This window comes from Python bivittatus, unplaced genomic scaffold (genome assembly GCF_059951505.1).
Source record: "Python bivittatus isolate LINGU-HERP-01145 unplaced genomic scaffold, Pbiv_v1 ctg000020_np1212, whole genome shotgun sequence".
Taxonomy (NCBI): domain Eukaryota; kingdom Metazoa; phylum Chordata; class Lepidosauria; order Squamata; family Pythonidae; genus Python; species Python bivittatus.
In genome coordinates this window covers 60,247,273-60,272,208 of record NW_028277030.1, presented here as the reverse complement: position 1 = coordinate 60,272,208, position 24,936 = coordinate 60,247,273, and the positions used below count along the sequence as shown (strand labels likewise).

The 24,936-nt window shown below is 38.2% G+C and overlaps 1 protein-coding gene across 7 annotated transcripts in view; it reads left to right on the top strand.

The window, feature by feature from the left end:
- FYN (FYN proto-oncogene, Src family tyrosine kinase) overlaps nucleotides 1-11,469 on the top strand; it is a 128,806-nt gene extending 117,337 nt beyond the window's left edge. For all 7 annotated transcript variants that reach the window (XM_088139595.1, XM_088139601.1, XM_088139588.1 and 4 more), the window contains 4 exons: nucleotides 3,254-3,330; nucleotides 3,423-3,576; nucleotides 9,459-9,590; nucleotides 9,913-11,469. In XM_088139595.1, coding sequence (XP_087995721.1) covers nucleotides 3,254-3,330; nucleotides 3,423-3,576; nucleotides 9,459-9,590; nucleotides 9,913-10,121 — 572 coding nt within the window. In that variant the 3' untranslated portion in view covers nucleotides 10,122-11,469. The remainder of the gene's footprint in view (nucleotides 1-3,253; nucleotides 3,331-3,422; nucleotides 3,577-9,458; nucleotides 9,591-9,912) is intronic.
- The last annotated feature ends 13,467 nt before the right edge of the window (nucleotides 11,470-24,936 follow it).

The following is a 24,936-nucleotide window of genomic DNA, read 5'->3' as shown; positions in this document are numbered from 1 at the left end:
GGTAGGTAGGTAGGTAGGTAGGTGATGGGAGGGATGGAGGGATGGAGGGAGGGAGGGAGGGAGGAAGGAAGGAAGGAAGGAAGGAAGGAAGGAAGGAAGGAAGGAAGGAAGGAAGGAAGGAGGTAGGTAGGTAGGTAGGTAGGTAGGTAGGTAGGTTTGTTTGTTTCTGGCACTCCCTGCCAGCTTCCCACAAGCAAAGTCAATGGGGAAGACAGCAGCTAGTCATACGTCACTCCCACTCCCACTGCTTTTTTGCTCTTGGCCATTCTGTTTCTCTGTTTAAGTAAGGAAATATCTCTGAAACGATGACCCAATGGGTCACGGGTTGTCTAGTAGTAATTATAAATCTACTTTATCCATTATGTACACAGACAATGGTGAATGGGGATTTGAACCTGGATCACCATACCTTGAATTTGAAAACTAATATCTTGCTCAAACTCAGTTTAGAATTGTAGAACATAAGGGTTAGAAGTTACTGATAAGGTAAAATGGTAAGGAAATAAAGCCTTTTCCCCCAAACCAAGATTTCTTTGTAACACTATAAAGGCCTCTCCAACCATCCAAAAAGTTTTTCTGCTACTGCCTCTCTCTTCATGCCCTCACTATTTTAGCTGCTTACTGAAAGATGGCACAAAATCTGTTTGGGCCACAGTGTCCAAATTCTGGTTTATTCCTTTATGAAATCCTTTCACATGTATCTTTTTTCTTGTGCTTCATTCCGAGTAATAATCTAGCAAAGAGTCAGTCTATTTACATCCCAGTTTTAAAGTGTTGAAAAGAAAATACGTTTTCCTTATATATTTTAATTGTATCTTCACATTATTGGCATACTGTTTTCTATTGCACTTTTCAGAGCAATTTTTCTTTTTCTTTTTTTTTTTTAGTGTTTTTTAATATTTTGAGTGCTGTAGTATTCAATATATTGCACTAATTTTTGCGAGCCTGGATGATTCTATGATGATTCAAAACAAGAAAGATTGTGTGAGAAAAAGGAATAAATATCCACTCATAAATTGCTTAGAAGTTTATATTGGATAAGACCCTTAATTAAACATCCATAGATTTCTGTGGTCATAACCGTTTGCCTGTTGCATCCAAATTCTCAGATACCCATGGTTTGAAGTTCAGAAATTGTCATTGTGTCTGTGACTGGAATCACAAAGATTGGAGAGACCCGAATAGAATCCAAGTTATCTAATCCACAGATATGAAAGAAAACATATTTGGAAATTACTGATATGATCCAGATAGAATAGTTAAGGCATTTCCAGACAATATGAGAATTTCCAATTATTTCATATTTTAGTGTTTTTCTGAGAATATATCTTTCCCCAGCTACTTTATTTTTTTATTTCCTTCAATTTTTTTATAGCTTTGTGATTACCTTTCACATAAATATTTCAAAATGGTCAATTTTCTTCCTTTCCATCCTTCTGTTCCTATTTGACAATTCATACCAGGCTCTTAACATGGCATCTTGAAATGTTTATATATTATTGCATCTTATGCTCCCTTAAATGGAAAGGGCTATTGATTTCCACATCCTAAAGTAATTATATTCTGGCTTCATGAATTTGCTGAGCTCAGGCATTGCTGTGTGATCAAACCAGTTTCTCCATCCAGAAATGCTTAAGTAAGCATTCTGAACTGACCTTTTAAATATATTATCTACACAAGAGTTCTGTGCAGGTGATAAATGGTGGGAAGAGTTCTTTTAATGATTTACCCATGACTGGGCACTGCTGTTTCCCATTCTTTAAGGAGTAATGCAGAGTGCTTGATTTGTCCTAATAAGGATTCCTCTTCGTTGTGTTTGCCCTAATTTCACGCAAACTGATACTACAGGATGTATATTTTTTTCAGCTGGTACTTTGCTTCAGTAAATCAGTTTTCCGTGAACTTGAGCACTTCTGTTCTGCACTGTAGAGAACAATTTGTGTTTAGGGATAGAAAACTATATTGAAAAAAAGGGACTGAATCCAAAGCTATGTGGAACTTAACTCTGCATCTGTTGCTGCTTTAGACAAAAAAGGTAGCATTTTCTGCTCTTTTCCATAGTTTGGTAGTGAATCCTTAAGCTATGAGAAACTGCATTACTGTACTGTACTGTATTTTGGCAGGAGATCATCAAGAGCCAAAATTTCCCTTTGGTATGCACACAGGGTAGAGGAGGAGAGGGCCAGTTGGGTGTAGTGGCTAGAGGTACCAGGCTAGAAAATAGGAGGCTGTGAATTCTGATCCTTTCTTAAATGCAGCTGGGTGACTTTGGGCTACCTCAGCCCTAGGAAGAAGGTAATGAAAAATCACTTCCAAAAATGTTACCAAGAAAACTACAAGGACTTGTCCAGACAGTTGCCAGAAGACAAGAATGACTCGAAGGTTCCCCCTCCCCCCAAAAAGCAAGGGGGAGCCTTTTAAAGTGTATTCAGCTTTACTCACTGAAACGAACACTCCCTAATCTCCTAACAAACAGTCCTAGAAATTGTGGCATCACCCACATCACTACATCAGTTGGGCACTCTCTGCTGTCTGTTGCTACCCCCAAAACAAATTAAAAAGTTTGCCCCCATTATCAAACAGTTTCTTACCTCTGAATTGGGATGATATATTAAATCTGCTGCAGCTGTCAAGGGTTTGCCGAAATATTTTGCAGATGGAAAGTAGAATCATTGAGAATTGCCTCTAAAATTCAGTAGGATGAATTTTATATTAATCTGACATTTTTCATGACCTTTCATGTGTGATTTTGAGTTTTATTTAAGGTCTGCTGTAATATGTATATATACCAGGATATTATATTTCAATTAAACTTATGTTCCTTTGGAGACATATATGCAATTTATAAGTAAGTAAACATGTAATACATGTTTTCTGGAGCTATGATCATTTAAATTATTTTGATAGACTGTAAATTTAAATTGCTGATTTAAGAACTATGAAATATTTTTGTGTATGGAGAATGGCCAAAACAATTATTATACAACATTGGAAAAACAAATCTATACCTGATACATGTAATCTGTCATCATATGAATTAGGGTTTTTTGGAAAAACAAAAAACAAGGACTTCAGAGAAACGGTTTGGAGTTCCTTTGGTCATGGAATAATCCAGCTTTCTCTCTATCCCCACTGCTTGGGAGGAATAAATTTCTATTTAATATTATTTTATTAACAGTGTTTATGAATATAATTTTTATTAGTTTGAGGCAATCAAATAGTATTTAAGAACCTGTTTGTATTTGTATTGCAGGAAGCTTGCTAGATTTCCTAAAGGATGGTGAAGGAAGAGCTCTGAAATTGCCAAACCTGGTAGACATGGCAGCACAGGTAAATCTGAATGTGTCATTAATCCAAGGTATGCACATTAAAGCAAGTGGTGCTTATTAACTAGTGTATATCATGTATTGTAAATCTAACAGGTTGCTGCAGGTATGGCTTATATTGAGCGAATGAATTACATACACAGAGACCTGCGCTCTGCAAACATCCTGGTGGGAAATGGTCTAATTTGCAAAATTGCTGACTTTGGATTAGCAAGATTAATTGAAGACAATGAATATACAGCCAGACAAGGTAGGATCAGTGGCCAATATAACCTTTACTGTACCGTATATATTATGTGCAGATAGGCATGCCCCAAAGTGGATGGCTTTCTGATAGCTACTTATTTTAAATGTCATCTACATTTAATGTTTGAGATAAGGAATTGTTATTGCCAAGTCCAGTGCAGAAGAAGGGTATGTATCATTATTTTATCTGTGATCTCGCTGACAAATTTGGAAGTAGTAGTAGTCTCTCTCTAGTAGAGAGAGATTGTCTTTGGAATACATGGGCTTTCACTGTTGCCAGAAAAATTTCAGCTTGAATAGGGAGTGTGAAGCAGCCATGAAAAAGGCTTTTACATAAACAGTGGAGGACTTCCTGTTTTTGAAAAGACATGGCATGGCCATTCCACCTCTTCAGTGCACAAGAATGTTAAGTAATAATGAAGGTAGTGAAAACCATAAACCTAGGCTGTAAAGAAAATAAAGGAAAAATAAAATGAAATAAAATAAGCAGCAAATTAAAAATAGCAATTAGAACAGCTTAATAACTCAAACACTTAAAACAGAGTACACATCAGAAATAACTTACTACCAAGTGAACTTTCTTGGTGAATGTTTTGTCAATGGGGGCAACCCCCCCAATTTAAAAAGCCTCTGCAGACTTTGCACATGTGGTGGAGTAGGTATCTGGGGATGTCCTCTTATAGTGACTGCAGTTCTTTGAAAATCATGAGGAATCATAATTATTTGTACTATTAAACAGTAGGTCTTAATAGGTTGATTTGGCCAATTATGACCTCCACAAATGGAACAAAGTTATTTCCTATTAAAACAGAGTTAAAATGTATTGATTGCATTCTAGAAAAATGACCCAGGCAGTATGTAATAGGAAATCTTTTCATAGTAAATACTGTAATTAGCCTGAAAAACCATCTAGGCGTATTAGAGATAGTCATAGGTACATTTTAAGTTTTCTCTTTATATAGTATAGACTGCATTTAAGAATTAAGAGTTTCTCTAAATATTTTCTTTATATTTAAAATATATCAATTAAATGCTTTTCTGATGCTGGTAGTATCTTAATTCTAGAGGAATTGGCTCTGGCATGCATCCCCCTCCCTTTTTTTCCATGACCCCATCACATAAATTTTTCCACTGGGGTGCAGCTAGAGGACTGGGTTGTTTATCTAACTAGCTAGTGTTCCTGCAGGGTTTCTGACACCCAGGAGTTGAAGACTGGCTGGAAAAATGTGAGGCAGGCTGGCAGTCGCTTCTAGAGACAGGAAGTAAAGAGTTGAAGGTTGAATTTTAAAAACAGACTTCTTTTCTTTTTCTTGCCAGTATTGTGTACTTGACATTAATTGGGCTGACTTCCTGCTCTTCCACCCCCCAAAAGTTCTCCTGAATCCCTGCAGAAATTACTAAAGGAAGCAGATGGCGTTAAGATACCCATCCCCAGCTAATTTATAGGACATAGTATTTTGAGTTCAGTCTGATTCTTTTTTTTATTGATTTCTAACAGCTATGCTGACTATGTATGAAAGCAAATAGGATTATCAACATTATTTATTTTCCATAAATCATAAGTAAGAGATTGATGTACACTGGCAAATTGCTATTTCCTAGCATGTAATGAAAGCAATTTCTGAATTCTGTCTTTAGTACCCTGCCTTATCCCAGACTTAATCTCCATGAATAAGTGATCAAGTCATGTTAAAACATTTCTGGATGTTTCCTAGAAAGACTAAAAGGTTGTACAGATGGGATTGAAGGATTAAGGTATTGAAAGGCTTTGTGTTTGTATAATGGTTTCAGTGAGTGGAAAAAAGAAAGAGAATAAATTTATACAGTGGGGCAAAAAAGTATTTAGTCAGCCACCAATTGTGCAAGTTCTCTCACTTAAAAAGATGAGAGAGGCCTGTAATTTTCATCATAGGTGTACCTCAACTATGAGAGACAAAATGGGGAAAAAAATCCAGAAAATCACATTGTCTGATTTTTAAAGAATTTATTTGCAAATCATGGTGGAAAATAAGTATTTGGTCAATATCAAAAGTTCATCTCAATACTTTGTTATATATCCTTTGTTGGCAATGATATATAGAGGTCAAACGTTTTCTGTAAGTCTTCACAAGGTTTTCACACACTGTTGCTGATATTTTGGCCCATTCCTCCATGCAGATCTCCTCTAGAGCGGTGATGTTTTGGGGCCGTCGCGGGGCAACACAGACTTTCAACTCCCTCCAAAGGTTTTCCATGGGGTTGAGATCTGGAGACTGGCTAGGCCACTCCAGGACCTTGAAATGCTTCTTACGAAGCCACTCCTTCGTTGCCTGGGCGGTGTGTTTGGGATCATTGTCATGCTGAAAGACCCAGCCACGTTTCATCTTCAATGCCCTTGCTGATGGAAGGAGGTGTTCACTCAAAATCTCACGATACATGGCCCCATTCATTCTTTCCTTTACACGGATCAGTCGTCCTGGTCCCTTTGCAGAAAAACGGCCCCAAAGCATGATGTTTCCACCCCCATGCTTCACAGTAGGTATGGTGTTCTTTGGATGCAACTCAGCATTCTCTCTCCTCCAAACACAACAAGTTGAGTTTAGACCAAAACATTCTACTTTGGTTTCATCTGACCATATGACATTCTCCCAATCCTCTTCTGGATCATCCAAATGCTCTCTAGCAAACTTCATTCGGGCCCGGACATGTACTGGCTTAAGCAGGGGGACACATCTGGCACTGCAGGATTTGAGTCCCTGGCAGCATAGTGTGTTACTGATGGTAGCCTTTGTTACTTTGGTCCCAGCTCTCTGCAGGTCATTCACTAGGTCCCCCCATGTGGTTCTGGGATTTTTGCTCACCATTCTTGTGATCATTTTGACCCCACAGGGTGAGATCTTGCATGGAGCCCCAGATCAAGGGAGATTATCAGTGGTCTTATATGTCTTCCATTTTCTAATTATTGCTCCCACAGTTGATTTCTTCACACCAAGCTGCTTGCCTATTGCAGATTCAGTCTTCCCAGCCTGGTGCAGGTCTACAATTTTGTTTCTGGTGTCCTTCAACAACTCTTTAGTCTTGGCCATAGTGGAGTTTGGAGTGTGACTGTTTGAGGTTGTGGACAGGTGTCTTTTATACTGATAACAAGGTCAAACAGGTGCCATTACTACAGGTAACAAGTGGAGGACAGAGGAGCCTCTTAAAGAAGTAGTTACAGGTCTGTGAGAGCCAGACATCTTGCTTGTTTGTAGGTGACCAAATACTTATTTTCCACCATGATTTGCAAATAAATTCTTTAAAAATCAGACAATGTGATTTTCTGGGTTTTTTTCCCCATTTTGTCTCTCATAGTTGAGGTATACCTATGATGAAAATTACAGGCCTCTCTCATCTTTTTAAGTGGGAGAACTTGCACAATTGGTGGCTGACTAAATACTTTTTTGCCCCACTGTAGCTGGAGTTAGATAAAATAGGGGAAACACTGAGGATGTGCTGTGTGTTTAGGTGCTTGGGAATTTCTTTGTGTTAATTTAAACTGTGTACAAATTATCACTTCTGTGGAACAATACAAACAGGCTTCTCCTAACACTGATATAGTTATAATGCAGTAATTGTAACTTGATAATTACAAACGTAAAGGAGGAGACATGCTTTTTTGTCCTGTGTGTGAAATGGCAAATTGGTAGATATTGTTTAATAAAACAGGACGATCTGGTGTAGTTGGAAAAATGCTTACTCAGATGTTTACTCTGATGATCCCTGCACATGTTATTTGGCTTCTACTGTCCTAATATAGCTATAGGACAGGCATGATTTTCTAGTAATTTAAATAAAAGCCAGAGGGTAGGTAACTCAAAGAACCTCCCTAGTAAGGATGTACAAAACATTTTGAATTCAAAATGGCCATTTTAAAGAATGAAATGGACCACTCTGAATGTAAAACAGAGGTTTTGAGCATTTTGGAAATCTTTTAAGCATTTTGGAAAAGTTTTATGCTCAAAAGAACTTTGACTCAAGCTTGAAACACTTCCAAAATGTCTAAAATAGCCCATTTCATGCCCAAAGCAATTGTTTCACACTCAAGATGAACCATTTTTAATTTGAAAAGGAGTGATTCAAATTTGAAACAATACAAATTCAAACAACTTTGCAGATCCTTCTACCTAGGAAGTGTATACATCTTTGTATTAATTCTTTACAAAAACAGTAACTGTTGATCAAGTTCTGACAGACATAAGAAGCTAACATGAAAACTTATTTTTTAAACTGCTGATTGTATCATTATCTTTATAAGTGTTCTATCATTCCTAGATCTAAATTAGATGCATTTTGCTCTTGGTAAGGATGTATGTTTTTCCCAGGTGCCAGAACCGAAACTCAGCTAAGCCAATAGACATGTATCTTTGACATCATGTGAATAGTTTGCAATATTGAAAAATTCTTAAATTTTGTATTCTCTATCAGTCACTAGTGCCTCTTGAATTTGAAGTGACCATTTTGCTCAAATGTTCCTGCAGATAATAATGCTGTTGTTTTTATCAAAATTAATTGGTTTCCTGCTACTAGGTATATCAACATTTTTCTGGTTTCCTCTTTCAATTCATCCTTAATACTTGACACAAAACTAAATTCTCTAACAGAGCAGTAACACAGGTCCAAAATTTGACTCAGTTAAAACAAAGTGATGCTTATTACTTTACTGACTTGAAATGCAGCAAGATGATGATGGTGATGATGATGATGATGATGGATGATGATGATGATGATGATGGAGGAGGAGGAGGAGGAGGAGGCGGCACAACAACAACAGTGGATCACCTAGTTAGCTGCTGCAAGAAGATCACACAAACTGACTACAAACAATGGCATGACAAAGTAGCAACAATGGTGCGTTGGAATATCTGCAATAAATACCATTTGCCTGCAAGCAAGAATTGGTGGGAGCACAAAACAGACAAAGTAATAGAAAATGAAGAAGCTAAAGTGCTCTGGGACTTTAGAATTCAAACAGAGAAGCACCTGCCACACAACACCCCAGACTTAACAATTGTTGATAACAAAGACAAAAAAAGTCTGGATAGTGGACATTGCAATATCTGGAGACAGCAGAAGAGAAGAAAAAGAACTGGAGAAAATCATAAAATATAAAGACCTGCAAATAGAAGTAGAACAACTATGGCAAAAGAAAGCAATGAAAGTACCAATAGTTATAGGCACCTTGGGTGCAATCCCAAAACATCTGGAGCACCATTTGAACAGCATCGGCATTGACAAAATCACCATCAGTCAATTGCAAAAGGCAGCTTTACTTGGAACAGCTTATATCCTGCGACGATTCCTTTAATAACACCATCAAACAACAACATCTGCCTATCCCAGGTCCTTGGGAAAGACTTGATAGGTGGATAAAAATGCCAAATCCAGTCTAAACATCTGGCTGCCTGTGCAATCAACCATAATAATAATGGTTCTATAATATTTCATAGTCTAACCAAATCACAATTGCTATAGACTTAATAATCAGGAAAACAATTAGAATGCATCTGAAGTAATTGAGCATTCCTAGGTCTTGGAACATAAATAGGATTTCCATGAAGGCAAATACACTTTGAAAATTCTGCCTTTCATTTACTTGAAAATACAATCAGAATTTGCATGGCTAGAGAGAGAGAGAAACAGAAATGTTAGCATTGTTGCTCCAAAAATTTGGAATTCAGCATCAGATAAAAAGGTTTAAAATATGTTTCAAACTGCATCATTTATTAAAATATAAGACAAGGTTTTTCACATGAATAATGTAGAGAATAAGTTCTTCTTTTTTCTTTTTCATTCTCATGAATTAAATAGGTTTATTAGCCATTAATGCATGACAAAAGGTTTATTGGTAATTTCTGTGTTCTCTCTCAGGTGCAAAATTTCCTATAAAGTGGACTGCTCCAGAAGCTGCATTATATGGAAGGTTTACAATAAAATCTGATGTTTGGTCCTTTGGGATATTACTAACAGAATTAGTAACAAAAGGGAGAGTGCCATACCCAGGTAAGAGAAAAATGCAAATTAAAAAAAAAAAAGCAATGTGAAATCAAACATTTTAACTGATAGATCCAAATAAGTGATATGTTCATACTTTGCATGAAAAACTACACACTCTACCATTTCAATCAGGAAATGTTGATTCCTTAAGATGAATTGGATTTGAAACATAGAGCACACATGACATGGGGGTGGTTGTTAGGGATGCCTGTCCCATAAGACATTTGAAAAAAAATCCATTTTCTGAATAAATAACCCCAATTCAAGTAAAAATTATATTGCAACCCTACTCAGATTATATCTCTTCAACATTGTTTTTATTTCCTAGGTATGAATAATCGTGAAGTCTTGGAACAGGTAGAAAGAGGATACAGAATGCCATGTCCTCAGGATTGCCCAATCTCTCTACATGAGCTCATGATCCATTGCTGGAAAAAAGACCCAGAGGAGCGCCCAACTTTTGAATACTTACAGGGTTTCCTGGAAGACTACTTTACAGCAACTGAACCCCAGTACCAGCCAGGTGATAACCTGTAATTTTGGGGGCCTGTGCAAACTACAGCTACCAGGTGTTCCATTTGCAGTTGACGTAGGTTGAATGGCTCAAAGCTGTATCTTAGAGCACCAAATATACTGAAGCCAGAAGATGAGAACTTCTAGAACTATGTGTCCTAAAAATCTGAATGTCTTCTCTGAACAGAAAAGTGAACACTTGGGTTTTTTTCTTAATCAAAGACTTTGAAACTGCATTGTTTTAATGTTATGTAAACTGCAAAATCTTTGTTCACTGTAAATAATAATTCAGTGCCAATAATTTATCTTAGTGCTTTCCTTTTTTAAAAAAATGCAGAATTATGTGATTTTAACTAGTCTTCTCCTGATTCAACTAAAGTATTATTTTCCAGAAGTGGCCTCTTTTTGTCTACATTTTTTCATGTTCTAACAAAATCAGGACCAGTGTTTGGGGGTTTGTTTTGTTTCTTTTATATATAAAATATATGTAAAATATATACATACCTGTATATATAGTCCACAGGTGCTATAGCAAAAGGAAATTCATTTCAGAAAAGGATTTCATAATGCTGAAGCACCCAGAAAAAGATTTCCCTGGGAACATTGAACACTGGTGATGATTCTAAAACCAGTGACTGAATTTTTGGCTTTTGCCCAGCATGACTTTTTAAATTGGATTGCACTTTTTGGTTTCACTATGTACCTGTAGGTTGTTGTAAGTTTTGATCTTTCAAAACTCATGTACAGCATTTCAACAACATTCGCCAAGTGTGTAGTTTGATTTTGGGATCAGAATTAAAACAGACTTTATTAAAGCAAAAATATCCCTGCTTGGACTGGAAGGTTGAAACTGCAAGTGCTTTCATGTATCAAAATATGTATACTGAATTTTCTGATTTTTTTAAAAGTAATAAACATTGCAACCCCATGCAGTAGTCTCAACCTCATAGCCTTTTAGTCATATCAAGATGCGTTTTCATTCATCAAGCTCAGCTAGAATATCTTTTGTGTGTACCATTTTCCATCATTATATAGGTGTTTTAAATGTCCTGTATTGCTAATGAAATTACTTTCAATATGTCTGCAAGTGTTTCAGTAGAATTACTATGCACTTCTTTTCTGGGAAGCAGAAGGGATGCACAAAAGTATTACTTTTTCAGTTGTCTATATCAGCCTTGAATTCTTTCCTTCCTTTTTTCTAACCAAAAAGAAACAAACAAACAAAAAAAAACCCTGTCCTTTCTACTTCTCTTTTTTTTAAATAATGCTATGATCTTAATTACATTTTGTTATTGTTTTATTTGCAAGTTTATGTTTTTTAAATGTTTAACTGTCTTAATTTAGTAATTAAAAAGAGCATTTTACATTTGGATTTTTGTTGGTTTATTTAAATCACAGGCAGATAGAGTTTGTGGTAGAGGAGGAATCTCTTTATTTGGCTGTTGGGCATGGTTATTCCTTGACACTGGTGTGACTTGTCTAGATTTAACTCTAGAAGATGGTTGGACATTAAGATGTTTCCTCTGCTCTTATTCTAGAATTACATCTTTAATGTTTGTCTTTATGTTGCCATTAGATGGACTGGGGAATTGGGTGGAATTCTGTGTAGAAGTGAGTGTGTTTTGCACAATAATTAACCTGGAAACTCCTTCCAAAATAGCTGAACCAAACCAACGATAAAATAAGATCAAGATCAAGAAGTATTCCTAGGAGCAGCCATGCAAAGCAGTGCTTCTTGAGCATTATATCAAGCATCAGTTGGCCTTCCAGAGTATCACTAGGGGTCACTGAATCTTCAAAAATGCAAAGAAAGGTCTCCATTTGACAACACTGCTGTCCATCAGCTTCATTTAAAAAAACAGAACACTTTCATGTATTCTTCCACTATTAGCTTTTTGGCAGAAAGGGAAGATATATGATTTTTTTTCTCTTTGAATTTCTGTGATGTTAGAGTATAGATTACTCTTTTATTGTATATATTCATCATTTATTCCTGCTTAATTCTAATAGAAGAAACTAGGAGATTTTTATTCATACAACTCACATTATTTACTTGCCAGTAATAAGTATTATTAAATCGTTGTCTTCAGAATTTGCCTTTTCATACTCAATTGTAGACAAAGAACTTAAAACAGCTTCATAGATGCCTTTGTCTTGTTGCTAAGAAACTGGTGCCAGGACAAATGTATATATATTGTAGCCTTTATGGAAGAATAGGAATATCCGCTTTAGGTAAATATGCTACCTTACTGCTGTAATTTCTAAATATTGCTTTAAGTAGAGAAGACCAGTGGTTAGTTGTTTCATAATCTGGGGATACAAATCCTCAGTCTCTTAAATTGGAAGAATGGAAAGATTTTCTACTCTAGCCAAACATGTCACCACTTAGTTCTTAGAGATGCATTAAGGGGAGAGATTTAGCATATCTGAAGGTTGACAAATGCTACCAGTCAAAATGCATTGTACATATCTTCTGTTTTCCCCTGCTGAACTCTTTGTTGTTGTTGTTGTTGTTGTTGTTGTTATTGTAAGAAACACATAGGAAGTACTGAAAAAAGCAAAGGAACATCAAATGGAAGGCATCGTCTGGACCACCCATAAAATGTTGTGAGTGACAGAGCAATTGGAAACTGGCTCTTGACATACATATAGTGTTGCATTATTTCACGTAGATCAATATTCCATCTAGCTCTGCTTTCCCTGTAAGATCTTCTGCCTATTAAACCATTTTTAATGGTGACAAAGGTAGCATTTTTCATTCTTTGTCTCCCACTTTCAAAGAAAATGGGACAATCTATTTTGAATCAATTTTCAGCATATAACTACAGCAGTGAGCTGCCATGATTTTTAATGTGATCATAGTATGTATTTTGTTGAAGGTATTGAATACCAGACCACCACTGTGTGTATATATTTAAACTCTGTTTGACATACAGAATGATTATTTTCTTGTTTTATTTATTTGTTAGATATATACCTGCCACTGTCCTCAGACTCAGACCGTATAGCAATCAACAATACAATAATATTATAATAAAACATAATATAAAATTGAAAAAAATCAAGGAACAATAGCAACGATAATAAACCAATGGCATCTTCTCATTCTCCATAAGCTGTGTGAAACAATTCAGGTTTTAGAAGCTGAAAAAAGGTCAGTAATGTGGGAGCCAATCTGATTTCCAGCAGGAGACTGCTGCTTAGAGGGGACATCTATGAGCCTCAGGCTTCTTCACAGAAGTGGAACCCAAAACAAATTGTCTAGGGTTAAGTAAACTGGAGAGTCAAATCCAGCTAAGGAAAATAGTCCTGTGGGGACTTTGATGCCAGATCTTGATTAAGAGAATCCAGAAAGAAACTTTTAACTGCACTTTGTCAATATTCATTGCTTCTTGTAAAGGAATACAGAACTAACCTTGAAGAAGGAATGCAAGAATAGTAAACTTCTACTTACCCTTGGGAAGGAAGAGGGAATGAGAAACTGAAGATAATCCCACCTTGATTTTTTTTTAGAATAAGAGGATGCAGAAGGAAACAGGCTTTCAAGAGTCTGTTGATATACCCCACAACAATAGAGTTCCAGTAGTCCTTATGGGATTTGTTTCCTGACCTGACCTACCTCAAAGAGCTGACATCAGTCTTGAAAGCCTCCTACTTTCTAAAAGAGGCGTCAACCCTCGTCTTTGATCATGGAGATGGCAGCCTATCCTTGAGGCACTCCATTGGTTGCAGAAGAACTTGCTGAAGCATTGTTACAATTTCAACAGTGGGTATACAAGTCACAAACCTGCACAATGCCATGGTACAACTAATTCTGCATTTGGGATACAGCTTGCCTCAGCCAGGAACAGCTCAACAAGCCTGTAGCCCAACCAGTATTTCTTCACTCATAGGAGTTTTCTGGAGAAGTTTGAAGGAGCCCAGGAGCCGTTTCTGACTTTCACGACTCATTGTAAATTGTTTAGGACATGTTAGCAAGCATAATTTTTTAGACATCATTCCAGAGTAACTTTTGTTCTGCGTGCTCAAAGAAGGAGCAGCCAAATGGGCTATGCCCCACATTGAGGGCATGGATCCATTGTTGGATAAGTACAAAAACTTCATGCAAAGATTTAGAACTGCATTTGACAACTTGTCTAGGACAGCAAATTGGGAGATTTGCATTCTGAAAAAGGGCAACCACAGAGTTTGAGAGTGTGCATCATATTTGCAGTTATATGCCAGAGATGTGGGATAGAATGATCTTGCTCTGACTGATCAGTTTTGAGAAGGACTTGCTGATAAACTCAGGAATAAATTAGTGAAACAAGGCATACCAGAGAATTTGGATGAACTGTTCTAAGAGTGTGTTAACTGATGGGTAATTGGAGGAGATGAGGCATGGAGGAAATAAGGGAAGGAAGCTTTACAGCCTCTCTTCACCCTTCCCCCCATAGCCTTGGACACCAGTGTTGGACAATCCATGCTAATAGGAGCAATAAGATTCCTATCCACAACTGGAATCAGAAACAGAGGAGGAGAAAGGTTGGTTTGCATTTCTACTGTGGAGCCCCAGGACACCTAGCCAAGGTTTGCCCCATTAAAGTATAGACCTCAGTTGCTAAGTGCCACACCTGTGGAACTGTAGGCCACATAGCAAGTAAGTGCTTGAACTGTTCCAAAGCCTCATCTTTGGAAACGCTTGCAGGCTCCCTCCCAAGAGCTCAGCAGGTTTGCCCTCAGTTAAGAAGAGTTTAGGCAGCTGATGACAGGCAAGTATATTTTATTATCCCTTTTATGCTTTGTACATTCTCACACGTAGAAATACAACTCTCCATTCTTTTAGATTCAAGTTCAGTACCCAGCTTCATAGGTGAGTCCCCAGTGCAAGAATATAAATTGTCCACACAATTATTAGAGAAACCTATGCTTGTGGAAATGAACGGTGGGCAAGTTCTTCAAGCTGAGCCTATTGTGCAATTGGCAGTACAACTGTTAGATTTGGGGAGGAGGGTTGCGTCAAGTGCTCAGAGAATTTTGGCAGCCGAGGTTAAAGCAATTGTCAAAGACTGTTGCCAGGCCAAGACTATTTCTGAAGGTCTGGCCAATTTACCCTAGCTCCTCCCTTCCCTACTGGGCATGTGGGATTCTGTTTCAATGGATTTTATTACTGATCTTTTTCCTGTACAGGATAATACTACCATTTTCATGGTAGACAATTTATTTACCAAGATAGCTTATTTTATTCCTTGCAAGGGCTTTCCATCAGCCCAGGAGACTGCATAACTTTTTCTGTACATTTTTATATACAGGGGCCTAGTCAATCATGCGATCCCAGATTGCAGCTCTAAATTTACATTCAACTTTGGAAAGCCCTATACCACATATTAGACATTCAGAGTCATTTGTGATCCAACCTCTAATGGACCTCTAATGGGAAAACAGAGAGGGTAAACCAATTATTAGAACAGTACTTGAAATGCTAGGTCTATTATCAGCAAGACAACTGGATTGAATTGTTGCTTGCAGGATTTGTGTATAACATCTCAGTACATTCCTCCATAGGCCTGTCTCTCTTTCAGGCAGTCTATGGCTACACACACACATACAACTTGCCCTTCAGAACTCCAGCATCTGAAAGTCCTTGTGCCTCAGAGGTTCTGCAGGAGAGTCAGGCTTCTCTGATCCTTTTAAAGCAGTGTTGTCCAAACTTGGCCACTTTAAGATAAGTGGACTTCAACTCCCAGAATTCCCCAGCCAGCATGGCTGGCTGGGGAATTCTGGGAGTTGAAGTCCACTCATCTTAAAGTGGCCAAGTTTGGACAACACTGCTTTAAAGGAATGGCCAGATTTAGCAAAGGTTACATACAAGTAGGCCACAGATGTACACAGGCAAGATGATGCCAGATTGCACTGGGGGTATTTGGTGGGGCTTTCCATTAAGTTTTACCTTCTGCCTGCTCATCTAAAAAGCTGGACTCAAAGTTTATTGGCCCCTTCCCAGTAACCCAGCAAATTAATCCAGTGGCCTCTTGTTTGCAATTGCCTGCTCCTATTAAGATTCATCTGGTCTTCCATTGTGCTTTGCTGGTTTGTGAGGAGCCCCCATGCCCCTTACTTTCTAAAACTTCCTCCCTTTCCCCTTCCCATACTGGTGGACAAGGAAGAATAATATGAAGGGGAATGTATTCTTGATTCTAGAAGCAGGAGGAAATGTTTGGAAAGTCTGATTCACTGGAATGGTTACCCAATGAATCTGAGAGATCATGGGGGAGCACAACAGATGTCCACATCCCACACGTTGCACACCAGTTTCATTGAAAATTCCCACACAAGCCTCATACCTGTAAACTACCACAACTATCAATAGGAAGTAAGCCCCAGGACAAAGAAGATTCTGTCCTTCCGACCACAATACACTCTCCAGTTCAGGTCAACAGGAAGGGAGGGGGGACTCTCCACCTCCATCTGACTGCATGGCAAGACTGGTGACTCTGGGGAGCTGCCAAGTGAGGATAGGGGAGTAAGTCTGCATTGGTTCCCATAGCAACTTACTAGTGTCTTTGTGTGTGTAAGGGGAGACTGAGTGATCTTTCTGGCATGGAAGAGGAAGCAAGCAACTGATAACTGCTCTTTCTCCAAACTATAGATGGGGCCTGTCTGCTATTCTTGCCATTATGCTTGTCCTGAGAGGCTGGGGCACAAGGAAGCTCCTTAGTTATCGAGTCAGTGACAGAGATCTAAATCCACTTCCCTTCAGTTCTGTATGTTCTTTCAAATCGGAAATGGTCTATTCCAACCTCACCAGAAGTATTCTGAAACCACGGGAAGTATTCCAAACTTTAAATAGCCCTATTTCAAGCTTGGAACCATTAGTAAGATCAGAATAGCATCAAAACACTTCTGATGAAGCCCATCAAAACAGCCCATTTCAAGCTCAAAATGATCTGAATTTTAAAAATCTTTGCATATCTCAACTCTCCAGTACTCATCTGTTATCCTCACGCTCAGAAATATTCTGAAATCATCTGGTCCAATAGTAGTCATTAGCATGACATGATTGGTTCTACAACAACCTGGGAGACAATGACCTGCCTTTGCTTCAAGAAAAATCTCAGACCACAGAATTCACCATAGTATAGTGTCTTGGGAAAATTAAAGCAAACAGACTATAACTGCAAGATCATCAGAAGTTGTCATCAAATGTAGCTTCAGTTCTGCACAGAAAGCACATTAAGCCTCATGTTTATCAGCCAGTGATGTCACTGAGTTCTTTCCATTGGACCAGAACCCACCTTCCTGCTGCTGTAAGAGCCAACTCCTGGCTTCTTCCTGCTGCAACAGTGACTTTTATGCAACCAAAAGGTACCATTTGCACAAAATCACACGATCACATGAGGAGGAAGCCAGAACTTGGTGTAATGGAAGTGCTTGGTGATGCCTTCATCTGATATGCAGGGTGCTCAACTTATATCATGCGCAATATTGAAACAACATCTTGTAATGCCCTGTAGCCTCATGCTATATAGTTGGCAACAAAGGTGTTTCCAGAGGGAGGACTCCTAGCACTACCAGACAAAAAGTATTATTCAGCTGTATCAACCTTTCATGGGAAGAGAAATAAATAATAAAAGCAAGGAAACTACAGGAATGTTTATGAATGAGGAAAAACAGTTGCATAATCACCCACCGTTAGAGAAGACTGAAAACAGAATGAAGTAGATCCTGCAAAGTGCAAACCCTTTTAACATAGATTTTAAGAACTAAATGTTATTTCTTAAGACAATTATTTTTCTCTCCTACATGCTCATGAAACCACTTGGCAATTCCTCCTCTGTCCCTAGAATAATTTGTTAGTATTCCCTCCCCATTTTTTTTTACCTAATTATAATACAGTCCAGGAGTGGGACTGTGGAATTGAGCAGGGAATGTTCTGGTCCTGCACCTAATGCCCTAAGGGTCGCTGAGCCATTCTTCTAGATGTCTGTGTTTACACCATAAATGTCTACAGGGAAAGGGCTTTGTGTGTATGTGCAACAGAACTCCAGGCTATCTGGTTTCAGCTCATGCAAAGGCCTTCACATTTTCATGTGCAAAGACCACGCTTCTACAGACCTTTACCCTATGCTTATGGATGTTGGGTAGATGGATTGTGTGACATGCAGCACATCAAGGGCATGTATTCTTTCCTTTTTACTCAAGAAAGTTCACGGTGCCTGAAGATGGCTTACAATAATTTGAGCTTGGTCTCCTTACTTTTTTCTTTCTGATCTGTTAATTTTTCCTTTGGTATCATGCACACTAGTTTATAAATCTGCAGGGGAAGGTAGCTTAAATCTTATACGTGCTTTCCTGGAGCCTGTAGTCACTTAGTTGGGCTTCTAGAAAGATGTACCTAAGAGGTAGCAGTAGTAGAATACTTTTTGGTGATAGCTACTATGACAAAAATACTTCATTGAAAAAGTGTCTTTTGAAAGATGGATTTCAATATAAACTATAGGTGGGAGGAAATTCTGAGGCATATGGAGCAAAGGAGGAGTAATAGGTGGAATTGTTTCAGAAAACAAGTGGATGAAGTGATGAGGTGAAAATTTCATCTGTGGCATGAGATTTGTGATATCCTATTCATACTTGGAAATAAAAGAACTGCCCCTAAGGTAAACGTAGCCCTCATCACAGATCTATTTACCAATAGATTTACATGACCTGTTTCTGAGGTAAAACCTCCTAATTTCCTACTACTACTACTACTTCTACTTGACATGTTCAGTGCTAACAAAGTATGTAACAATCTGTTGGTCTCATAAGAATCTTTCCAGTCCCTTAATTTAAATTGCACTTCTATTGTTTTTGTTTCTACTGTATCTTTTTTAAAATTATTTTTTATTGAAGGAGCTTTTCCCAAAGTAAAAACAATACAAATTTTAAAAAAGTAAAAGAAAAGTGATAAGAAATAGAAAAAAATGAAAGAAAGAAGACAAAGAAAACAAAAGATATAAAGAAGTGGCTTCCAATCTTCTTTACAGCAGTTATACATACATTTACATTTCATCCTCTCTCTCTAAGGTTATATCATGGGTCCCTTCTTTCCATATTCTACCCTTTCTAATCACCAAAGTCATAAATCACAAGTTCATTTTTTTCTGTTTTCAGCAAGAAGTCCATAAAGGGTTTCCAGTCACTGACAAATGTAGTTATTGTCCTTTCGCTAATCAAACAAGTCAGTCTTGCCATCTCAGCAAATTCTGTCATCTTCACCAACCATTCCTCCATTGTGGGTATTTCAGAGTTTTTGTTTCTACTGTATCTTTTTACAAAGCTTCCTGCAGAAAGCAAGCCATGAGTTTCCTTTAATGCAACCCTTCTGTACAGAAGTAAATGTAGGACTTGAAAGTAAAAGTCAGAGACAGATCTCCTTGGAAACAGACTAGCTTCTTTAGACAGGAGCTTTTCCAAAACAGCCCTGACTCCAGGGAGTAAGGAAGCTCCAGACTGTGCATCACATTCAACCCAAAGACATCTTAATCCAGACGTCAGTGTTCTCCTCAAGCTGCCAAGTAGGATACCGATGTTCTGTCTCATAACTGCAGAGCACATTTTTTTTCCTTTGTTCTGCTTTATTAAAAAATAAAAATAAAGGCAATTTTTTTTAAAAAACTAGAAAACAGATGAAAAGAATCTTGCACAAGCTGGGGAAGAAGAATGTCATGATGCAAGTGTCTTTTTTCTCTTTATCTGTGTCCTTTTAGTATGGTTACTCAGGATTAACTTAATCAAGTGTACTCAGCACAGTTGCTTGTACAACTCACTGAACAATGGTCTAACCATTCAGGCTAGGTTTGCAGCGCATATTTTGAGGTTCAGTAAATTATGGCAACATAGCCACTGTGTACTGAGCAAAGGGAAGATTCCTACCAGTGACTGCCTACTTCGTGAACTTTGCCCGTTGTTGAATGCAGGCTCCAACTGGTTTCAACTGCAGTAAGGAAAGAGGTTTGCCATCCCCACAGCATGAACTTCAAAAGTCTGAACTGCCCAACAGAAAACGACATATTTTAATGTATAATATACATGTATAATAGTTGTTCATTAGGCATAATAGTTCCTCCTTATGAAAGGGGGCTACATACATACTCTCCTGTATGAAAGAACAGCACCTGTCGGCAGCCAAACATGAGAAATTCAAAGCTAATTCCCATGAAAAATGTTGACTGGAGCTTCAGAAGGGACAGCATTATTACCATGTACAGCATCACATTGTTTGCCATCCTTCATGCCAGTGAATCCTAATTCAAAAAAGGGATCTGCTCAGAGAAGCTTGCTTTTCTATAAAATCAAGGCATCTCTCACTGGATAAAATCTAATTTGATATTAAATGCTGTTATAGTTTTGTCTTAGTGTTGCATGAAGTAGGTGGTTTTTCCTTGTACCACCTTCCCTACTACTACCTCTTTCCCCATTATTCATCCTGAAGCATAGTTTCTAATCCATCCAATGTTTGTTCTTGTTCTGTAAATCGTCATGTGTCTTCTGGATAATGATCAATGAATGGCTAATTGAAAGCAACAGGGAATAAGGAAAGCATTAGTTTGTTGCTGATCTTAATTAAAGTGATATGTATTGCTGTGGGGAAAACTTTAATAAATAGCAAGAGAGGTTTTTATCATTAAGGAAGAATTAATTGGAAGTTGCTTATAAATTAACGGATTGTGTTCACTCTTTTGTTTGTATCTGGGAGGGTAACAAACCCGGGTGGGGGGCGGTTACCCCTTGAAAGGATGATTTAGCTTTTCAAGAAACATATAAAAGAGGCTGGAGGATATACAGTGGTACCTCTAGTTACGAACGCCCCTCCTTGCGAATTTTTCAAGATACGACCAGCTCCGGCCCCAAAAATTTACCTCTACTTGCGAACTCCGCCTCTACTTACGAACTGGATCCGCGGCCATTTTCCCTGCTGCCCCGCGGTCACGGCTTCCTGTGGGCGAGATCGCGGTAGCAAGGAGACGTTTGGTGAGGCTTGTGGTGTGTTTTGTGGCGTTTGGAAGGTTTTTGTGGCGTTTGGAAGGTTTTTGAGGTTTAAAAATAAAATGCATATGTTTCAGAACTATTTAGCCGTATTTACATTGAACCTTATGAGTGAAATTTAACTCGGGGTGCGACCAAATTCAGAGGGCAGATTAGCCGTATTTACATTGAACCTTATGGGGAAATTTGCCTCGTGGTGCGACCAAATTCGGAGGGCGGAATGGATTAACCGTATTTACACTGAACCTTATGGGAAACTTTACCTCGACTTGAGACCAACTCGAGTTGCAACCAGAGTCACAGAACGGATTAAGTTCGTAACTAGAGGTACCACTGTAGTCATGTTTTAGTTATAGTGAAGCTGTAAAGAAATGGCCAAATACTGTATATACTTTTAAAAATTCCTAACTACTACTTCTATAGAAAGGGCCACTCTTTCAACCTTATCAGTAAAACCTTTACTTGGATGCTAGAGACTCACTGAGATGAATGGAAATTATTTCCACAAACACTGTGGAACCACGTGTAATTTAGGAACCACAATTGGCTGGAGATACCACGTCCTAAGCCAAAGTCAAACAAACTATGTATTATGGCTTACTATAACATGTGAACAATCCCCTTTATTTCCTTCTACACATACTTTGCGCTCTCTCTCTCTCTCCCTCCCTCCCCCCCCCCACCCCCCATTTCCACTCCATCCCCATCTTTCAACTTTATCCTCTCATTACAGCATGGACAATAGGGATCAATTTTTTATGCTGATACACTAGGACTGCACTGAGAGGTTGTTTCCTGAGAAACATGTTGATTAATAACCAGAACTTCCTATCTATTCACTAGATCAATTCATGAAATATACCACCTATCCCTCTGCAGGATCTTTGGTTTTACTTCCAATGGTGCAGTCAAAGATGTACATGAACATAGCTCTTGGGTTTTTCCCAGGGAAGTAGAATGACATCATCAGCCAGAGGGACGGGGCAGATCTAGCAGTCAAAGTTAAGATCCATTATAATGGCAGCCAGACAAAACATGCTTTCTGACTATGCTTGTTCCAGTGAAGTGCCTCTGAGCACATACAAGATACTCCCGTGTCATCATTGACTGATTAGCTGCAGACATTCCTCTAATATCCAGAATTACGAACAGGGCTTTCAAATAGACATGAGCTTCAGAATGATTCCCCCACCACATACAGAAGCAAATGAAGGCAGGCATGATTCAAATAATAGGTAAGCAGAATATCATACGGATATTCTAGGATCTAGGATCTTATCTCGGAGTATGCTAAATTGCTTGACCTTGACAATATTCCTTCTTCTTCCACCTTTTCTTCTCTTACCTAATCTGACATTCAGCTTTTGTTTGTTTCCAGCTAAAGCAATATAACTAAGATCCAAATGAAAGCTGAACAAAATCTACTAGATGTAAGCAGAAACAAAGTTTGTCAGTTTATTTAATATTCGCATCATTCCTTTTCATGCCTTTTGCTGCCTACAGACATTATTCTTCTATTAACATATTCTTCTGTTTTCTTATTCTTATGTTATGTTTCATTCCGTTCCTAACACTTGATTTTCAATTTTGCTTGCAGAATAATTTTGGTTATGAATTTTGAAATTTGCATGCTAAGAAATAATCAAGTAGCCTCATTCTTGCTCTGTGGCCTGTTGTGTTTGTAGAAATTCAGCCCATTCTCTGGGCCAGCCATTTTTTAGTCCATAACACATAGGCTCTCAGCCTTAGCCATCTTGAAGGACTTCATTTACCATCACCTTCTCCAACATGGAGTCCTTCAGAGTTATGTACTTCAGTTCCCACAGTCCCCAGATAAATGGAAAGACTGACACCTTTGGAAGGTTCCAGATTAGAAAAAGACACACTACGATGTGTGACCATGTTAAGAAACTGATTTTTTTTCAGAAATAATCCCTGATTTCTACAGAAAATTCAGCGAGGGGAACAAAAAAGTGCTCATCAGCAATATTCCCTGAATCTAGAGACCATTTTTATACTCAGAGGTAGACACAGGCACAATACACACGCGCACACACTTAATACATAGACAAAGAATCATAACTGCAATTTTATTTGAAATCAGGAAGCTCAGCCATACTGTACTTTGGAGTTGCTATCAGATCTGTCCGCAAAATCTGGACAACCACTAGATGGCAGCAAGGAATTCTGGCAGCCTAGTTCTAACTATCTCAAGATCTGAGTTTCCTTGAGTCATATAAAATTGCACAAAATATATTTCCGTAGGCACATGTTCTCTTGCCAATCAGAAGCTACTGCACAGAATACAAAGCAATCAGAAACCCCAAGCGACCCACTTCCTGCTCTCTCTCTATACTTGTACAAAGATAAAAATTTGCACTATCCAAATGCTTGTGGGACTTGTGCAACATATGTAACTAGTTTTCAGTCATTGCCTCAATACAACCAGAGAGATAGCTACCACCACACCATTTCTGCTATCAGTTCCCACATGGCTAGATACAATCTAGTATATGAATCCCATCCCCAAATAAATGCCAAATCCGTTAGCATCCACACATTAAAATATTATCCCTTCTCGGTGTCAGCACATTCGATTCCCCAGATCACACAAAGCTAGCCGATTCATAAATATAAAAGTCAGCTACTTCTACTGCATGAACATCTGATATGCATTTCCCTCAGGAAGGAAGGCTTAAAGCTACTAGTTACCTTATCAACTCACTATAATACATCTGTTCTTAAAGGCACTCATTATACTGATTCCAACAGGGTTTAAACTATCTCTATTTTACTGGGGGAGGCAGCAAATTAAAAAGCCAGGAAGTAGGGAGGAACATGACCATTTCCGGATATACTTTGAGGTGGTTGGGGAGGCTAAAAACATGGGGACTAGCCAACCAGCCCAGCAATCCTATATTGAGTGTTGCTGACATTAAGGTGAATGAATTGATTGTGATGGGATCACTGGGTCAACCCTGTTGTGTAGACAAGGCCAGAAACTATCTCTACCAAATCCAAATAAAACCATGTTTGGGATTTGCAGTTATATAAATTGTATAAATTTGGATTTCTTCTTACAACACTGTTATCTGATAATGCAATTATTTGATGATAACATGCTTCAAGTCATAGTAAAGACAGTACTTGGAACAATGTTTGTCAGTATAGTCACTGACCAAATAATATCAATTAGATGTCGTGGACAACCATTTAATATGATGGTTATTCAGTCTGTGCCCCAACCACCGATGCAGAAAAAAAGGAGATTGATGAGTTTTATGGTCAAGTTGAATCTGAAATCAACAGAACATGTAAACAGGATGCACTGCTTGTGGTTGGAGACTAAAAAGCCTAAACTGGAAATTCTAAAGACACAGTTGAACTGTATGGCCTAGGAAAAAGAAATCATGCAGGAGAACAGCTCATTAGTTTTTGCCAATCCGGTGATTTCTTCAATGCAAATACAGTCTCCAAACAACCAAAATGACACCTATTTATCTAAACATCACCCAGACAGAGTATACAGAAATCCAATTTACTGTATTATTGATACAAGACAGTTGAAAGCTCAGCTATAACAACAAAGACATGGTCAGGGCTGACTGTGGAAGAGATCATGAACTGTTCTTCTACAAGTTCCAAGTCAAACTAAAGTGGAAGATGAAAGCCAAGTAGCTTCCATGATATGATCTTGGGCATACATACACCATTTTCAAGGAGATTATCAAGAATTCCTTTGAAGTTCTGAACCATGTTGATAGGAGACCAGAAGAACTGTGGGATGAAACCAAAGAAGTTGTTAAGAATATGAAAAGAGACTGCCAAAGAT